General features: G+C 33.3%; 1 protein-coding gene across 2 annotated transcripts; it reads right to left on the bottom strand.

The window, feature by feature from the left end:
• Window positions 1-4901: 4901 nt before the first annotated feature.
• LOC135842073 (uncharacterized) lies at window positions 4902-16849 on the bottom strand. Of its 2 annotated transcripts, none has more exons than XM_065359410.1 (2): window positions 16439-16849; window positions 4902-6475 (listed from the first exon to the last, which is right to left on the bottom strand). In XM_065359410.1, the coding sequence occupies exon 2, from the start codon at window positions 6453-6455 to the stop codon at window positions 5085-5087; it is 1371 nt and encodes a 456-aa protein (XP_065215482.1). In that variant the 5' UTR covers window positions 6456-6475; window positions 16439-16849; the 3' UTR covers window positions 4902-5084. The 2 variants fall into 2 exon arrangements, with proteins under 2 accessions (XP_065215482.1, XP_065215483.1); XM_065359411.1 differs by lacking the exon at window positions 16439-16849 and adding an exon at window positions 11217-11471.
• Window positions 16850-16864: the final 15 nt, after the last annotated feature.

A 16864-nucleotide genomic window follows, 5' to 3' on the forward strand; every position in this document is an offset into this window, starting at 1 on the left:
TTAAGCCTCACGTTGTTGGATTAATTTTTTATTAATCGTGGGCGATTTTCTCAACAAATTCATTAATTTGTAAAAAATAAATCCGTGCCTTTGTCGAGCGCCAATGAAGTAGGAGGTAGACCTACGACATACGAGTACCTCTAGTACGGTTATTGACCGGATGCGGACGTTAATAACCACGAGGAGGATACACTGATTTGTTCAACGGATAATATTTTTATAACAAATTAAAACCCATGTACAGAATAATACGTTTATTATAATTAATATCTGTACAATTACATAAACATACATGTATTATTCTCTTCAGCGTTACTCAATAAGACCGACACCAATTATTCTCATTACCGTTCTCGGCTCGAAGCACTGGACGGGTTTAGGAATAGTAGCATCAGATCACAAGAGCCAACACTGGGCAACTTTTGGTAGCCCAGCTTCTTCTATATATATTGATCGGATACGTAACTCATCTGCGAGAAGCGTTCCGGCGCAGTACGTAGCGGTTCCCTGCACGCCCCCTACCCACTACACAACTACCTGTTCTACCTGTTTAGTGTTTCAGTGTTTCTAGTGTTTCGTTTTCATTTCAGTTTGTGTTATTGTATTTTACTTTATGATATTTTATCGAGTTTCATTGAACAATATCGGTACTTTTTCATTACGGTGGTGTCGTTTCGACTATTGTTCTATAAGTACCTAATTGTACAGAGTATTCTTATATTTTCTTAATCATCTGCCAACTACTTCATTCGATCTAATACAATGTACATGTATTTGTATTACGATGCGTTGGCTATAGGCATATGTGAAGAAATTTCCAAAATGGAATCAGCGATAAAGGAACGAAGAAATAAAATGAGTCCGGATGAGGCTCGCACATTCCACAATTATATAATTTCTATGCACAAAATATACTTGGAAATTGATCGGGCGGTCCAGCGCCACCGGCGGGATAACCCTGGTTCTGGAAAAGGGTTGTGGGTAACGGCGGATACAGTGCCAGAAAAGTTGATCAATTCAGAAAAAATATTGCTACAATTTTTCTCACCGACTCGCACATTATCCGAGTCTACAGAATGCAATTCCAAGACGAATGCTACCCCTGAATTAACCTCGTTACTCCGCAAGCAAAAATTTTACATGAAGATGATCGATTCGCTAGAACAAGAACCTACCGATGATTTTGAACCGAACGAAGCGGAAGTTCAGTCCCAGCATTTGAACCAGTTTTACGAACAATTTATCTCGAATCAGAGTGAGATTACCTCGATGGTCGATGACGCTTTATTCGATGATCAAGTTGAAATTACCCAAAAAGTTCAAAAAAAAGTACGCGTAATTCAAACAAATCTGAAACGAATCATCTCACCGGTGAAAACCATAGCACTGGCACCTGCGTTAACGAAACCGTCGTTAAATGAGCATTTCAGTCAAACCGAACGTCCTCGAGTTATCGTAGATTTTCTCGACTCGCAGATGAAAAAACAGAAATCTTTGATCGAGCAGATCGAAGCGATCGAATCGAAGACGAACCTCGAAGCGGTGGAAGCTGAAGCATTGCATGGTCATCTACTGCAGCTACACGATATGTTCGTTAAAAATCAATCCAAGATCGAGACCTATGTGAGCGGGCCTGCTCTCGACGAGCAGTTGAGAATCTCCGGTGAAATTCTCAATAAAGTTACCTCTCTTCAGGTCAAGCTGAAAGGAATTTTCCCTCCGATTGTATCACAGTCCGAGGATAGTTCGTTCGGTGAAGCTCAGCGCAAATTGTTCGAATCTCATGATTATGTGAATTGGTTAATCAGTAAACAAAGCGATTTGCGAAGTGATATCTATGATAAAATTAGAAATAACTCGAGTTCTTCAAGGAGACTACCCGTGGTCAATAATCTTGCCGAGGTCGAACAACTCTTCGAGTGGTACAAGTTGTACCAGAGAAAGATCGAACAACTGCTCAGCGATTCTCCTTATGATCTCAAAAACGCGAAAAAAGATTTTGATTCGGTTGAAAGCTCAGTTACTTCTTATGGATTTCGTTTCAGGGGTTATTAAAAGCTTACTTTTTTTCATCAATCATAATTAATTATTATAATATAGGTATTTTATACTCCATTTATACTCGGTTACTATGTTACAAAAAGTAAATTTGCGAAAATATACGGTTTTTTATAATTTTTTAGCTGGCTTTTCTTCCTTTTGTTTGTATGTATTACGATCATTTTGCTGAAATTTTATTGCCAGTCCTGTTTTCTGCCAACAATATCGATGAGACTGGTTTCTTGACTAAAGCTGGGAATAAATGTCTCCTTTTCGCTGAGAAATTCCAAAAAGTCCAACTATTTTCCAAAAATTGCGCAATAGTCTCCCTTTTTTGCACAGAAATGATTGGCAAAAAGCCCTACCTGCCAAAAAATATTGATTTAGGTACCTATTTCGAAATAATCTCACTTTCTCGACAACACTTTATTGCTATCAATTGCCAAAGGGTTCTGATTTCTGCTAGAATTGACAAAATTCTTGCTTTTTATTGAAATTGCATTAAAAATGGTTTTGATTTTTCATCTAAAATTTCCATAAAACTTTACTCATTTTTTCATCTGAAATAATAAAAAAGTTTTACTTCGATAAAAATTCCTGATATTTGTATAATTGTCAATGTCTTGCTTTTGACTGAAAATAGCAAGCAACGTCACTCGTTGACAAAATCGCCAAAAACTCAAGTTTTCTTGCCAAAAATTACTGAAATTTTTAATCTTTTCCAAAAATTCCCCCAAAATGCAACTTTTTTCAATTCGATGCTGTCAAAAATTTTTACTGTCGTAGCCAAAAAAATCTCACCTTTTTTCAAAATTGCTAAAAAAAAACATGTTGTTTTTTCCTTTTTTTTTTGCGAGAAAGTCGTATTTTTTAAAAAAATTTTCAAATACTTTTATATTGCTTTTTTGCCATAATTTTTCAAAAGACCCTTGCTTTTTGCAAACATTGTCAAAGTCTCACTTTTTACTAAAAAATGACAAAAAGTTTTGAAATAGCCCCAGCTAGACAAAAATCAACGAAAAGTCACCTTTTTACAAATGCCAAAAAAATCTGTTTTTTTAAAAATTGACGAATTGGGCTCGCTATTTACCAAAATTGCTAAAAATTCTCTCATCATTTCCTGAAATTGTCAAAAAATGTTACATACGAATACGTACCTACTTAAAATTGTAGAATTGTCTTACTTTTTTAGAAAGCTCTGCCTTTTTAAAAAATTGTCAAGTATTATTTTTGGCCAAAAATCGAAAAAACGCTCTCTTTTTGTCCAAATATCCCAAAACTGTGTCTTTGTAACTGTAAGAGTCACAAATGTTTTTCAAAAACTTTCCAAAAATCCTAATTAAAAGCTCTGTCTTTTACTAAATTTTTCAAAGTGTCCTTTTTTGCCGGAAATTGCCATTTAGTCTCATTTTCTCTCAAAAATTGTGAAAAAGTTTTACTAATAAGTACCTACTTTTTTTCTGAAAATTGCTAAAAATCCCAGCCCTTTCCTGAAATTTTCAAAGTCGTGATTTATTCGTTCAAAAATTTACAAAGTTTTAGCTTATTATTTAAATTGTGAAAAAGTCAAGCTTTTTTATCCAAAGTTGCTAAAAAATTTGGGGAAAAGTCTCGCCTTTGGCGAAATTGTCAAAAAGTTTCGTTTCATTGTAAAAATAATATTGCAATTTTTTTCAAAGATTTTCCAAAAGTTGCACTCTTTACCAAAAATATTCCAAAAGTCTTGCTTTAAAAGGCTACTGCCAAAATTTTTCGGGATGGTCTCATTTTATGGACAAGAATAGTTGCCGATAAAATTGTCACATTTTTGCTTTTACAATTTGTCTAAAAATCATGTTTTTCGCAGAAATTGATAAATTCTTTTTTTTTAAAACCGAAACTGCTGAAAAATTTGGCATTAAGTATTTTATCAAAAAATGTTATCTAGCTATTTTATCAGGTACTAAAAAAATTTAAAACAGTCTCGCTTTTACAGAAAATCCTGCATTTTGAAAAAGTTGTCACAGTCTCGCTTTTGGCTCAAAATAGCAAAAAGGTTTTCTTTTTCATTTCATCAAAATTGTCGAAAATTCAGTTTCGTCCCAAAAAATGCTGCTTTTGGCAAAAAAGTTTCACCTTTTTCCGAAAACTTCCTAAAAATTTTGTTTTTTTTTTTTGGTCAAAAATTGTCAAAAAAAACTTTTCTTACCTATACTGAATTTGTCAAAGCAGATATTAATTTTTTTTTCAAAAATTACTTATTGACCTCGTTTTTTTGCTCGAAATAGTTTCAGTTTTTGAGCATAAATCGCGAAAAAGGATTACTTCATTATGCCACTATATTGTCAAGAAGTAAGTTCCACTTTTTTGCTAAAATTGCTGAAAAAAACAGTCTTGTCCTGAAACTGTCCAAGTCTCTCGTCAGCAAAAAAAGAAAACTTTCGCTATTACATAAATTTCAAAAAAAGTTCAACTATTTCGTCTGCAGTTGCTAAAAATTTACCAAAAAATCTAGCTTTCTTTTCCAAAATAGCTAAAAACCTCGATTTTTGATAAAAGTGCCAGAGTGTTTTTTTCTTGCAAAAAATCTCACTTTTGCCCCCAAAAGTCTCGTTTTTTTGCCAGAAATTATCCAAAAGCTCACCAGCTGCTTTTTATTAAAATTGTCAAAGTTTTGCTGTTTGTGAAAAATCGTCAAAGTCTCACTTTTTTCCAAAAAGTCGTGTTTTTTCCTTGAATTATTGTCAAAGTCTCAATTGAGTTTTGGAATTTTTGTTTCGTATATTTTTTTTTCTAATTTTTTGGGTCAAACTTCCTTTTTCTGATTAGTAAAATCCCTGGTTTAGGGAATCGTGAAAAAAATTCTTGAAAGTTGATACGTCTTATAACATTATGTAATTGGCACAATAATTTTCGTACATATTATAACGTGAAAAATTGTATACAAATATATTGTTCGTACATAAATACATCATTAAATTCAAACACAAATACCTAATGCTAACAAAAAATGTAAAAAAAATGTTCAACTTTTAAGTAGTAAAACGACTAAATAGGTATAGAAATTAAACTGTGAATCCTTGCACCCCATGGGTTACTCTATTGTCAGGAGGTGGATATTTACAGCAGCACGAACTAGACACTCCCAATAAAGCAATACCCAACGATAAACCAGAAAGAGCGTATAATACACCACGTATCAAATCTAAATATTCAGGCTCCAAATCAGGCAACTGATCCATGATCCATAAAGCACACGTTTGCATTACGCTGAATAGGCTCAAAACGACATACCCGGAAACATAATTTCGATTAGGCAGCCATTGCCATTCTTGAAAGCGTAAACAAGGGAATCCTAATAAAAGTGCTACAAATCCGGAAAAAAGACTAAAAGTAAGCTCGTAGCTTTTACCCTTCATTGAAATTATATGAAGGCAGAATAGACAACTGAGTGTGCCACTAATTAACAACGTGATAGCTGAGGAACGTAGAGTGCACAATGGTATGGTTTGTTTTTTGACTTGTACCCAAGCACTTTTACAAGATGATGATGTAGATCGATCTGCGGCTATAGTAAATGCGTTTCTTAGAGTCGAATCTAATTCGACCGAATGTGACGAGGTTTTTTTATAAATTGGTGAAATCACTGCCAAGTTTCTTTGCGACATGAGCGGTCTGGTAGACGAAAAGGAAGAATTCAAATCGTAGGGTCTTCGTAGAAATGACTGATTGCTTCTTCTGGAACCATAAAGGTCAGCGTTACTTTCACGTATTTGGAATGGAGAAACGGATCGAACAGTGCGTTGTATCGATGGTTCGGTAAAATTATGAAAACTTTTGCTCCTCGAGACACCTCTAGGATGACTCTGTCCGGCTGTTAATTTCACTACTTGTCGTTGATCTCGTGGTCTTGGATCTTCGTATCTTTGTTTGCTCAAACTCAAAGATGATTTACTTCTGCGTATATTTGGCGAAAGATGGTTATTTTCAACGAAAGTACTTTCTATGTTTCGTCCTGGCATGCAGATGGATTGACTCCGAACTAGGGTGTTCCTCCGGTGGGGTAATTTTCGTCCCGATGGGCTGCATATTAATTGAGGTCTGATTTGTTGCTTTTTCGGCGTAGACGTTAGTTTGGAAATATCGTGTTTTGAAGATATGCTTTCGTTGAATGAATCTGCGTTTATGGCCTCGTATCGTAGTTTTTGCGAAGAATTTATGCTGGATCGAGTGGCCCGTGGTTCGATGGTAGGTATGCGAGTGTCTTCGGTGTAGCATATGGTGTAGTCGTCCAGGAATTCGTCTACGTAGGTTTCATTTTCCGATTCGTATGATTGGCCTTTGCTATCGAAGCTCAGCTGTGATGCTGTTTCGATGTAATCGTCGTAGTCGTTGTTGTAGGCTGAATTGAGGTAGCAGTTGGTGCGTCTGTCCATTTTCTTCTTCGTCGAGTGATCTGGAAAATAATGAGTAGAATATTAATTATTATTATTATTATTTTTTTGATAATGATTTGATTAAGTTTTTAAAAAATGTATCATTGGAAAGTGTGTTTGAAAAACATGTTTTGATTAGGTATAGGTATTGACAGGTACATTTTGTGTGAAGTATAGGATTAGTCGGTGTGAAGAGGAAGGGGGATACTAACAAGGGGAGTGTGAGTGTTAACAATTTGAACATGAATTGGTTGTATTTTGTATAGTACAGGAGAATTTCAAGGGGACCATATTTTGTATCAAGCAGGCTTTTGAGCTCAGTGGGGTTTAGTGTGATTTTCAGCATATCGAGCAACTTTGGGGTGGGTAGGATGTCAAGAAGATATAATTTTAGTTTTACGAAAAAAAATCCATTTTTGGAAAAAAGTCCTTTTTTTGCTAAAATTAACAGTCTCGCTTTCTGCCAAAAATTCGTTTTAAAAAATTACCATTTTTGTCAAAATTGTCAAATAGTCTCGTTTTTTGTTGAAAATTGTCGCTTTTTCGCAAAAAAATTCAAAAAGACTTTATTCTTTTTTCTACAGTAACCCATCAAAATCTCGCATTCTTCCCAAAAAATTGAAAACGAGTCTCGCATTTTCAACAGATTACGAAAAAGCATCATTTCTTTTTTGTCAAAATTTCGAAATAGTCTCGTTTCTTGCCTAAAATCGTCGCTTTTTCGCTAAAAATTCCGAAACACGTCTCGCTTTTTACCAGAAAAATTATAAACATGTCTCGCATTTTCAACAAATATTGCAAATTTGCGAATAAGCGTGATTTTTTCCAATAATTGCCAAAAAGAACTGCTTTTTGCTAACGTTCATCTTGTTTTTTTTTTTTTTTTTTGCCAAAAATCGTCAAAAATTCTTGATTTTTTGAAGTCTTGTTATTTTTTGAAAGTTGTCCAAAAGCCTTCTACTAAAAATTCTGAAAAATTCTTAGCTTTTTCAGCGGTAAAAAGATCTTGCCTTATTACCTGAAATTGCCAAAAATAACATAGTAGTGTTGTTCATATTGCATGCAAAAAAAGCCTCACTCGAGAAAAATTGCGAAAAAATATTATTTATTTAACGATAATTCCCAAAAATTACCATTTTTTGCTAAAAATGTCTAATCTTTGCTTTTTGACTTTTATTATTATTATTATTATTATTTTTTTGAGTATTCAGACGTTTCGCTTTTTGGTCAATACCTACCTCCCTAAAAAAAAAGTCTAAAATTGTCAAAGTCTCGCTTTTTACCAAAAATTGTGAAAATTTCTCGCTTTCCAACAAAATAATTGCTAAAAGTTGTCGGTTTTTTGCAAAAAAATTCGAAGATGTCTCGTTTTTTTTTTCAAAAATGGTCCAAAAGTTTTGCCTTTCTAGCTAAAATTGCCAAAAATAACAAAGAAGTGTTGTTCTTTTGTATAAAAAATTCTAAAAAAAAAGTCTCACTCGAGAAAATTGCGAAAAAATATGTCAATAATTCCCAAAAATTACCAATCCTTGCTTTTTGAATGTTTTTTTTTTTTTTTTTTTCAAAAAGTATTCAAACGTTTCGCTTTTTTATCACTAATTTTCAAAAAGTATTGCTTTTTGCTAAAATTGTTCAAAGTCTCGTTTTTCTTTCATCAAAAATTGAGAACATTCATCTCTTTTCAATAGAATAATTGCTAAAGTCGTCGTTTTTTTTACAAAAAATTCCAAGTTTCACTTTTTTGCCAGAAATTGCTAAAAAAAATCCTTTTGTTAAATTGTCAAAGTCTCACTTCATTTTAACAAAATTGCAAAAATTTTCATTTTGTTCCCAAAAATTGTTTAGAAGTCTCATTTTCTCATTAATAAAAGTAAGTTTCGAAATAATATAGTTCAACTTTTCAAAATTAAAAACCAGAATGTTTCAATAATTTATAATGTTTTGTTTTTTTTTGCAGATTTTTTTTCTTCGTTGAAATGTTCTGCTTGCATTTGTCTCTTTTTTGGTTACCAACTTTTTTTTTTATCAAAAAAATTGAATTGATTTATCTTTTTGTATTTTTTAAATTTTCAAAAGTTTTCAAAACTCCAATAATGGTTTAGCTTGGTTTCGTTTAGATTGGAGAGTGCCAGTTCGAAAGCTTCCCTTGTAAGAATTTCGTCATTATTAATTTTATTTCATAAAAATTTGTAATTTTTCGCTATAGTTATCTGAATAATTCTGCCTTCAAAACATCAACATTCAACTTCGAATCTAAGTTCAGAGAATCGATGGGTGGGGGGGAGGAGGGGCAAAGAGGGCGAATTCACCGAGAATTTGATTTACCAATATTATAATGTTCATGTATGTATTTTTAGATTTATTTGTATAAAAAGGTGAAAGTTCTGAAATTGTTTTTTCTGAATTCTGCCACATTTTGAACTTTTGGAAAAAAAATTGAGATCAACTCTTGAACGACTGGTTTAGAATAGGTAGCAAAGTGAGCGATCTTGGACCCTTTTCTCCACATCATTTAGCTTTCTATGAAAGGATTTGCTTTCCAGGGTATCTAACAGGTAGTGAGAGTATTTAGTCAAAAAGGTGGTGAAAAAATGAAAAAAATTCAGTGATACTCGTACGTTCATTTGTATTGTTTTTTTCTTTTTTAAATAATTTTGATTGAAAAGAAAAATAATTTTTTTGAAAATTTCCCTATGAAAAGCCTTGACTTTATTAATATGTTTTTGTGTGTTGAGGGAGGGGGGGGGGGGTCGAGCCAAGAGCTTTTTGAAAATTTGGTTTAAAAAGGTAGTGATTTTTTCAACAAAAAAAAATCCGTTAGATACCATTGTAAAGAAGAAAGATAGGTCCATTTTATTTCAAAATATTTCAAGTTTATAAAGTAGAAATTATTTTTTAATTGAGAATACCTAAGAAGTAAATTTCAGCATTCAACGAGAGAAAAAACTTGAAAGTGAATTCAACATCGTGCTTGTCAGTTCGCCCATGCTCTTTCACGATTGTAACAATTCGTCTGCGAGGGAAAGGGTTTGGGAGGGTCAGATCAAAAAACTAATTGAAAGAAGAACCCTAGTACGTAATTAGCATTTTTTTGGTATCTCGGGTTACAACTCATAAGATCAAGAATTCGAAATATTTGTATTTAAAAACAAGTTCTCGAGTATAAAATTATTTATGAAATAGATCACCCTTTTCTGGTATATACAGGTACCGCCCATTTGCTTTGACTGCAGACGGTGGGTCGCCCTACATGGAGGGAACTTCTGCTCTGTGTGTCTGTGTATACGTATGCCTATCAATTTTATTGCGAAGTTTCTTTGTATTTTCTATGTGGTTTATGCAGACTTTTGATCTATAGTCATGAAAGCAAATTTCAATAGCGAGTGGGTTAAAAAATGTAGAATTGGAGATGTTGATTTTATACCTGTTTATTTTTTTTATATTGTGTGAGAATTTCATTACAGAAAGGTAGGATGAATTCAAAATATCGAGTCAACTTAATATTTGCAAAAAGTTCTAAATCGCTAAAAATAACTTCAAAGTTCGATCAAACGTAAATTAAATAACCAGAAATACTTGGAAAAATTCACAATAAAATAGCTATTGTACAGGGTGTTCCAGAATAACCTTTCACATTTTGGTAACCACTGATCTGTGTTCAAGTGGAGCTAGGGGAATGGTAAAGGCAGTTCTAGGTAGCCAAAGCATGCCGAATTATGTTTCAATAGTTATTTTTTGCCCTGGAGAAGTAGATGGCTGCACAATGTACTTTTACTGTGAAGGTTCTTTTTGAAAATAAAGACTTCTGGACCCCTTTACTTTACTCATCAGTAACAAAGCTCATTTTTATCTAAACAGTGAAGTGAATATACAGAATGTGCGCTTCAAGTGTACAGAGAATCAGTTGATAATGCTCGAGAAACCTCTACACTCCGCCAAGTTGACTGTTTGGTTGGGCGTGGCTAAATTTGGTGTAGTGGGATCATGTGTGTTTAATGAAACAGTAACGGTGAGGGGTAAGGCAAAATGTTGAACGAGTTTCTTGTTCCTGAACTGAAAGGCAGACGATAATATAGAGTTACTTACTTGGCTACAACATGTTGGAGCTACCTATCATTCAGAGACCAACACAATATGTTTAGCGCGTGAGCACTTTGGTCATTGAATAATTTCGTTGAACACAGAAATTTAATGGCCACCTCAATCCCCTGATTTTTCCGCCTATGATTTTTTTTATGGAGTTACCTCAAGTCAAAAGTGTATCAGGATGAATCTAGGACTCTAAAACATCTTCTAGGTAATATAAATCGTGAGTCGAGACTGATTGGAAGAGAAGTGTTCAATAATTCGAAAAAATGTTTGGTTGAATGTGTCAAAAATGATGGAAAATATCTCGATGGCAAAATTTTTAAAACTTAATTTTTAATGGAAACTCAAATATACGGTCTAAAAACGGCATGTTTCTACTTCATTTTGGTTGTAAAAGAATTTTTGTAAACATTTTTCTCTCAGAGTAATAAGAAAAACAAATGTGAAAGGTTATTCTGGAACACCCTGTATTAGGTAATTTATAATTAAATTTTAAAAAAGTTTTTACAAATTGATTTTGAGAAACGTATGAAATCTTCGAGAGTTGATCGTAAATTATTCGTGAAATTTTAAATTCAACATTTTTATCTCAGTTCAATAAATGATCAATAAAATGTATAATTTTTCAACTGAGAATAAGAAAAGTCACAAGCAATAAAAACGTGTACTTACAATATTAATATCTGAGAAATATATCAGAAAAAAAGTCAAAATTTCCTCATCGTCGACAGCAAATCTTCATTTAAGAAGAACACCCATCAAACACGTGAATTTATCACACAATTTAATGAAAATTTACGTAACCAATTTAAAATATACGTTCACTGATAATGTTAAAATGCCGAATACTATAGGTAGGTACTCCAGAAATATATCAAGTTTTGGATATTTACTACTATCAACGGAAGAAGGGAAGAACTGGAAGCGCATAACACGCCGGCGGTGGGTTAAATATAAGCGACTGCAGCAGCTGCCTTCTTTGACAGCTGGCACGCGATTGCCATCATCGTACAGGAGCGATTTCGACGTCTCCCGAATATAATGCAAATACAAAGAAGTTTTAACGGAAAAAGTACCTAACCTACGCCTATAATAGAGTGTTTGGCACGAGCCATCGGATACGTTTGTTCTACCACATTTTAGACACAGACAGATTAAAGTTGCTTCATGCTGAATAGAAAAAAAAGGTAGGTATCTGAGGCTTTTATTTGGAAAAAATTTCTGTGATGAATTCAGGGAGGTCTGAATTAAGGGTAGCAAATTTTTGCTCAATTTTTAGACTGGAAAACAATTAAATTTACCTACTAATTAGTAATCACGTTCGCCGTTCGGCGTTAATGAGAATTCAAATGAGTGAGATAATAATGCAAAAATGAGTCGTTTCTATAATTTTAAGGTATAAAAGGTATGTAGATGAACAGGTAGTTTGGATGGAGATGGAATGCAAGTCTATTTGTGGGTACTTTTGTAAAATTTTTAATCAGCTATTTATCTTGCGGATATTTCTTATTCATCATGCCGAATGGCGATTGATACTTTGTCCTTCGTTTTATAACATTTTATTCGATTATGTGATCTTAAAAATGTATTTTTCGAGCGAAATTTCAAATTCATGCATAATTGGTTCGTTATTTTGAAATTTATGCGGGTTAAAATTAACTGGAGTTTATCATCAAATAGACGATTGTGCATGTACGTACTGATACGACATTTTTATGTTGAAAAAATACACTTGTGGATAAAAAAGCGGAAAACCCGTTATGTTAACAAATTTAATTCGAAATGTAAATAATTATTTTAATATTGAAATGAGTTATTTTGAAAATTTTGGATGTCAAGTAGATAAATACCGATTAAGGAATCTTTTAAATTGGCTTTCTTCACCCGGCTGGATAAAAAAAAAAAAATGCCCCAAAACCCTCTTGACCAAATTTTCTGATAGTAAAGTTGATTTTTGGATTTTTGAGAATTTTTGAAAATTTTAAATTAGAAAGAAAAATTGTTTTAAGGCAATTTTTAAATGTTTGTCTGAATTATGAATTTTTTTTGAATGAAGTTATCCAACGTGAATAATTCCTTCAATTCAACTCCCAAACATCAATAAACACTAGTTTTTGACTATTCTGGAGACTCCAGCGATTTTTCAATTTTCTCCAGAAACTTTTCAAGGTCGTCTAGAAAGACCAAAATTGAATTTCAGTGCCTATAACTTTGATCGGTGCTTATTATAGTCACCTTCTAGACTGTTTGAGGTTGTACCGCGAAATTCCAGCAGTGTCAATGGAAAATTCAATTTTTGACCAACTTTGCACATTCCAGAAAAAGTGAAAAAAATCATATTTTCGGCCAGATATCATCTGGTGCATCTGCATTATCACCTGATTTAAAAATAATCTCAATAGCCTATGATTTTTTTGGAGCCTCCAGCGAGTTTTCAAATTTCTCCAGTAACTTCAAAATCACCCAGCAGAAGCCAAAAATAAATTTAGCCACCTTTAACTTTGGTCGGTGCTTATTGGATACCTTGTCGATCATTTTAGAAGGTTATCACAAAATTGCAAGGAGGGGGGGGGGTGGAAAATTAAATTTTTGACAAATTTTTAAATCCTGGAAAAAAATATTTTTAAAGAAGTTGTACATATAACGAGTGATTTTTTTCAACAAGATATCGTCTGGTGCGACTAAGACACAATTCCTTGATTCGAAAGCAATCGCAATTTGACCTTTTTGGAGCCTCCAGCGAGTTTTAGAATTTCTCCAGAAACTTCAAAATCACTCAGGAGAAGCCGAAAATGAACTTTGTATCTCATAACTTTGGTCAGATGCTTATTTAACGCCCTCTCGATCGTTTTAGGAAAGGTGATCGAGTCACTAAATCAATAATAATTGTCAACTTTCAATTTCTGGTATTAAACCATCAGTCATTTTAAAAAAAATTGAAAATAAGTGGTATTTTTTGAAGTTTTATACAGAATTTTAGTTCCAGACTCCTCCCCCTCCCCTCCCCTCCCTTCCACCTCCTCCAGAAATGGTCAAACAGCTTTCACCTCACGATTCGATTGGATCAAATTTTAAATTTATTCATTAGCTTGCCAAATTAATATTTTCAAAATTTACCAAAATTGAGAAAATTACATCAAGCATCGTGTGATGGTGCTTTATCACGATCCCCATTTTTTAAGGCACTATTTCCAGGAAAAAAGGGCCTTTCAGGATAAGATGGTGAAATCCGCCCTTTCTCCAATTTTGATGAAACTCACCCAAGATGTTAGTATGGATGTAAAACCATCCCAAAAAATTTTTTGAGCCGACCCCCCCACCCCAACCCGAGAAATGCCCCCCTATGTGTTGAAAATTCAAAATGCTCGTTCTCCGGAGGGGGTGGTCCAAAAATTTTGAAACTTTCACAGAAAATAGTCACTAGGTAGGTGCGTGTGTGAAATTTTTTTCAAAAAAAAATTTTCATATTTTGGGTTTTTTTTGGGGGGGTTAAAAATTTCAAAAATTCGTAGAAAAAAAACGGGGAGGGGGCACATTGCGAAATTTTCTCAGAAATTTAGTTACACCCTAAGGTATAACATATATTTTTTGTGGAGCTCAAAAATCGGTGCAACATGCTCAAAAAAATCAAAAACTTGCAAAAAACGTGTTTTTCACCTTTTTTTTGCCATGTTCACACTTCCGAAGTCAACATTTTTTATGAAAATAACATTTCAAGTGAAGTATGTACCTAAAAATACACAAAAATGACAATTTTACATTTTTGAGCCACAAATTGCATAGGTATAACGAATGATTACATTGCATAGAGCAGCACAATTGAATCAAGTTTTGATGAAACCCTAATTCACAGCAAGTATCCTGCCTGAAGATATAAGTCTCGAATTGTTTGTCCTAACGAAATTCTAACGAATTTGTTCAAGCCATGCTCAAATATTGCCATAACGACGGAAGCCAATAGTGATAATGAGGATTGATTGAAAATTAGGTACCTACATACTTGCCAAAAAAATTCCAGAAAGTAATTTTCTATTTTTAAATGGTACCTACTTAATTCGGATGATTATTGATCAAATATTGTTACATGTAATATACCTAGCATTCTTTCGTTTTTTTTTTATTGTTTTTTTGTTCAGAAATTGGTTGTACTTCGAAATGAGAAATCAGTCAAAGTAAGTTCCATTGAAAAAAAAAAACAAATTGAAAATAGGTACCTCAATATTCGATAGTTGGATTTTTTTTGCACCCACCAAACACTCGAGAAAATTCACCATACAGTACTTAGGTATGCGTATGATCACCACCATGTGTGATGTATATGGAAAAATTGAGCACTCATTAGAGAGTTGGTTTTTCATTTGAATTCAATTGTGCTGCTCTATGCAATGTAATCATTCGTTATACCTATGCAATTTGTGGCTCAAAAATGTAAAATTGTCATTTTTGTGTATTTTTAGGTACTTCACTTGAAATGTTATTTTCATAAAAAATGTTGACTTCGGAAGTGTGAACATGGCAAAAAAAAGGTGAAAAAACACGTTTTTTTGCAAGTTTTTGATTTTTTTGAGCATGTTGCACCGATTTTTGAGCTCCACAAAAAATATATGTTATACCTTAGGGTGTAACTAAATTTCTGAGAAAATTTCGCAATGTGCCCCCTCCCCGTTTTTTTTCTACGAATTTTTGAAATTTTTAACCCCCCCAAAAAACCCCCAAAATATGAAAATTTTTTTTTGAAAAAAATTTCACACACGCACCTACCTAGTGACTATTTTCTGTGAAAGTTTCAAAATTTTTGGACCACCCCCTCCGGAGAACGAGCATTTTGAATTTTCAACACATAGGGGGGCATTTCTCGGGTTGGGGTGGGGGGGTCGGCTCAAAAAATTTTTTGGGATGGTTTTACATCCATACTAACATCTTGGGTGAGTTTCATCAAAATTGGAGAAAGGGCGGATTTCACCATCTTATCCTGAAAGGCCCTTTGCCGAAAATCGTTTCAGTTGACCAAAAATGTTCTTCAAGTCATTTCTTCAGCGAAATCCCAACAATTTCAGTTCAGAAGTGAATTTTTGACAAATTTGTAAATTCCAGAAAAAGTGAAAAAAATCATATTTTCAAAAAAAGTTCATAACGAACGGGGTTTTTGGCAAGATATCGGCTGGTGTTTCTACATGATCATACTGTTCGGAAACAGTGGCAATTTTGACCTTTTTAGAGTCTCCGTCGAGTTTTTTAATTTCTCCAGAGATTTCAAATTGTTCTGGAAGGACCAATAATCAACTTTTGACGCCTTCAACTTTGGTCAGTGTGAACTTGGACACCTTCTCGATCGTTTTAAGAGATTATCGTAAAATTCCAGAAGTGCCTGCTCAAAATTGAATTTTCAACTCATTTGTGAACTCCAAAAAAAGCGAAAAAAAGACAAATTTTCAATGTCGAGAGGTACGTTGATGGAAGCTCCCTTGTTAGTACATTTTAATATGTATTTTTTCATGCTTCTTAATCTTAACGTCTTGTTCTGCTTGAGTGCTGATTATTTCCTTCAAGTTGAAAGTGTATGTAAAGATTTCTGGGTAGGTATAGGTGCTTGTTTAACGAACAAATATTTCTAATCTAAGTATTCATTTTTGAGCCAAGATCTTTTTGAAATTGACAATTATACTGATAATTAAGTAAACTGACGTGGTGTTTCAGAATGAGAATTTTAGTACACAAATTTTTGAAACAAAATTGACCCAAGTATCAACTTGAGCGAGAATTTTTTTTACTCGAACAACTTTATCAACTTTCCATCATCAAGTTGATCAATTTTTGTATTGGAAAATTTTTCAGAAATTTATGAGCATATTTTCTGTTTTAAATTGCTAATAAATTACATAATATGTACTTACCACAATGGATACGAAAATCAAACTGGAATCACTCGGACATGAATAATATGGCACAGTAAATTTTACCGGCACGAAAGATTTTAATCACAAATAATATGTACTTTTCTCGTTAAAAAATCACTGATTCACGCACTAAAACTGTAGAAAAGTTTCAAAAATCACACGAAACTAGGAAAATAATTCAGTGGACGTTTTTAATGTTAATGTACGTTTTTAATTCTCATCTGTATAAAAGTAAAGTCTAAAAGTAAATATAACTAAGGGTACCGAGTCAAAGCCGCACTCCTCCCATCATCTTTTTATCATGGTACATTTATTCTGAGGAGGTAAACGGTGTACTGTTCCACATACTGTAGATTTTGGTATGAATGCTGAAGATTTCTCCAGTATATCAATTTTCTTCTAAAATCAGACGGATTGATGTCC

Source organism: Planococcus citri, chromosome 3 (assembly GCF_950023065.1).
Source record: "Planococcus citri chromosome 3, ihPlaCitr1.1, whole genome shotgun sequence".
NCBI classification, from domain to species: Eukaryota; Metazoa; Arthropoda; class Insecta; order Hemiptera; family Pseudococcidae; genus Planococcus; species Planococcus citri.

Bases quoted from the DNA above. Each gene is read 5' to 3' on its own strand.
- LOC135842073 (XM_065359410.1), bottom strand. From the start codon at position 6,455: ATGGACAGACGCACCAACTGCTACCTCAATTCAGCCTACAACAACGAC.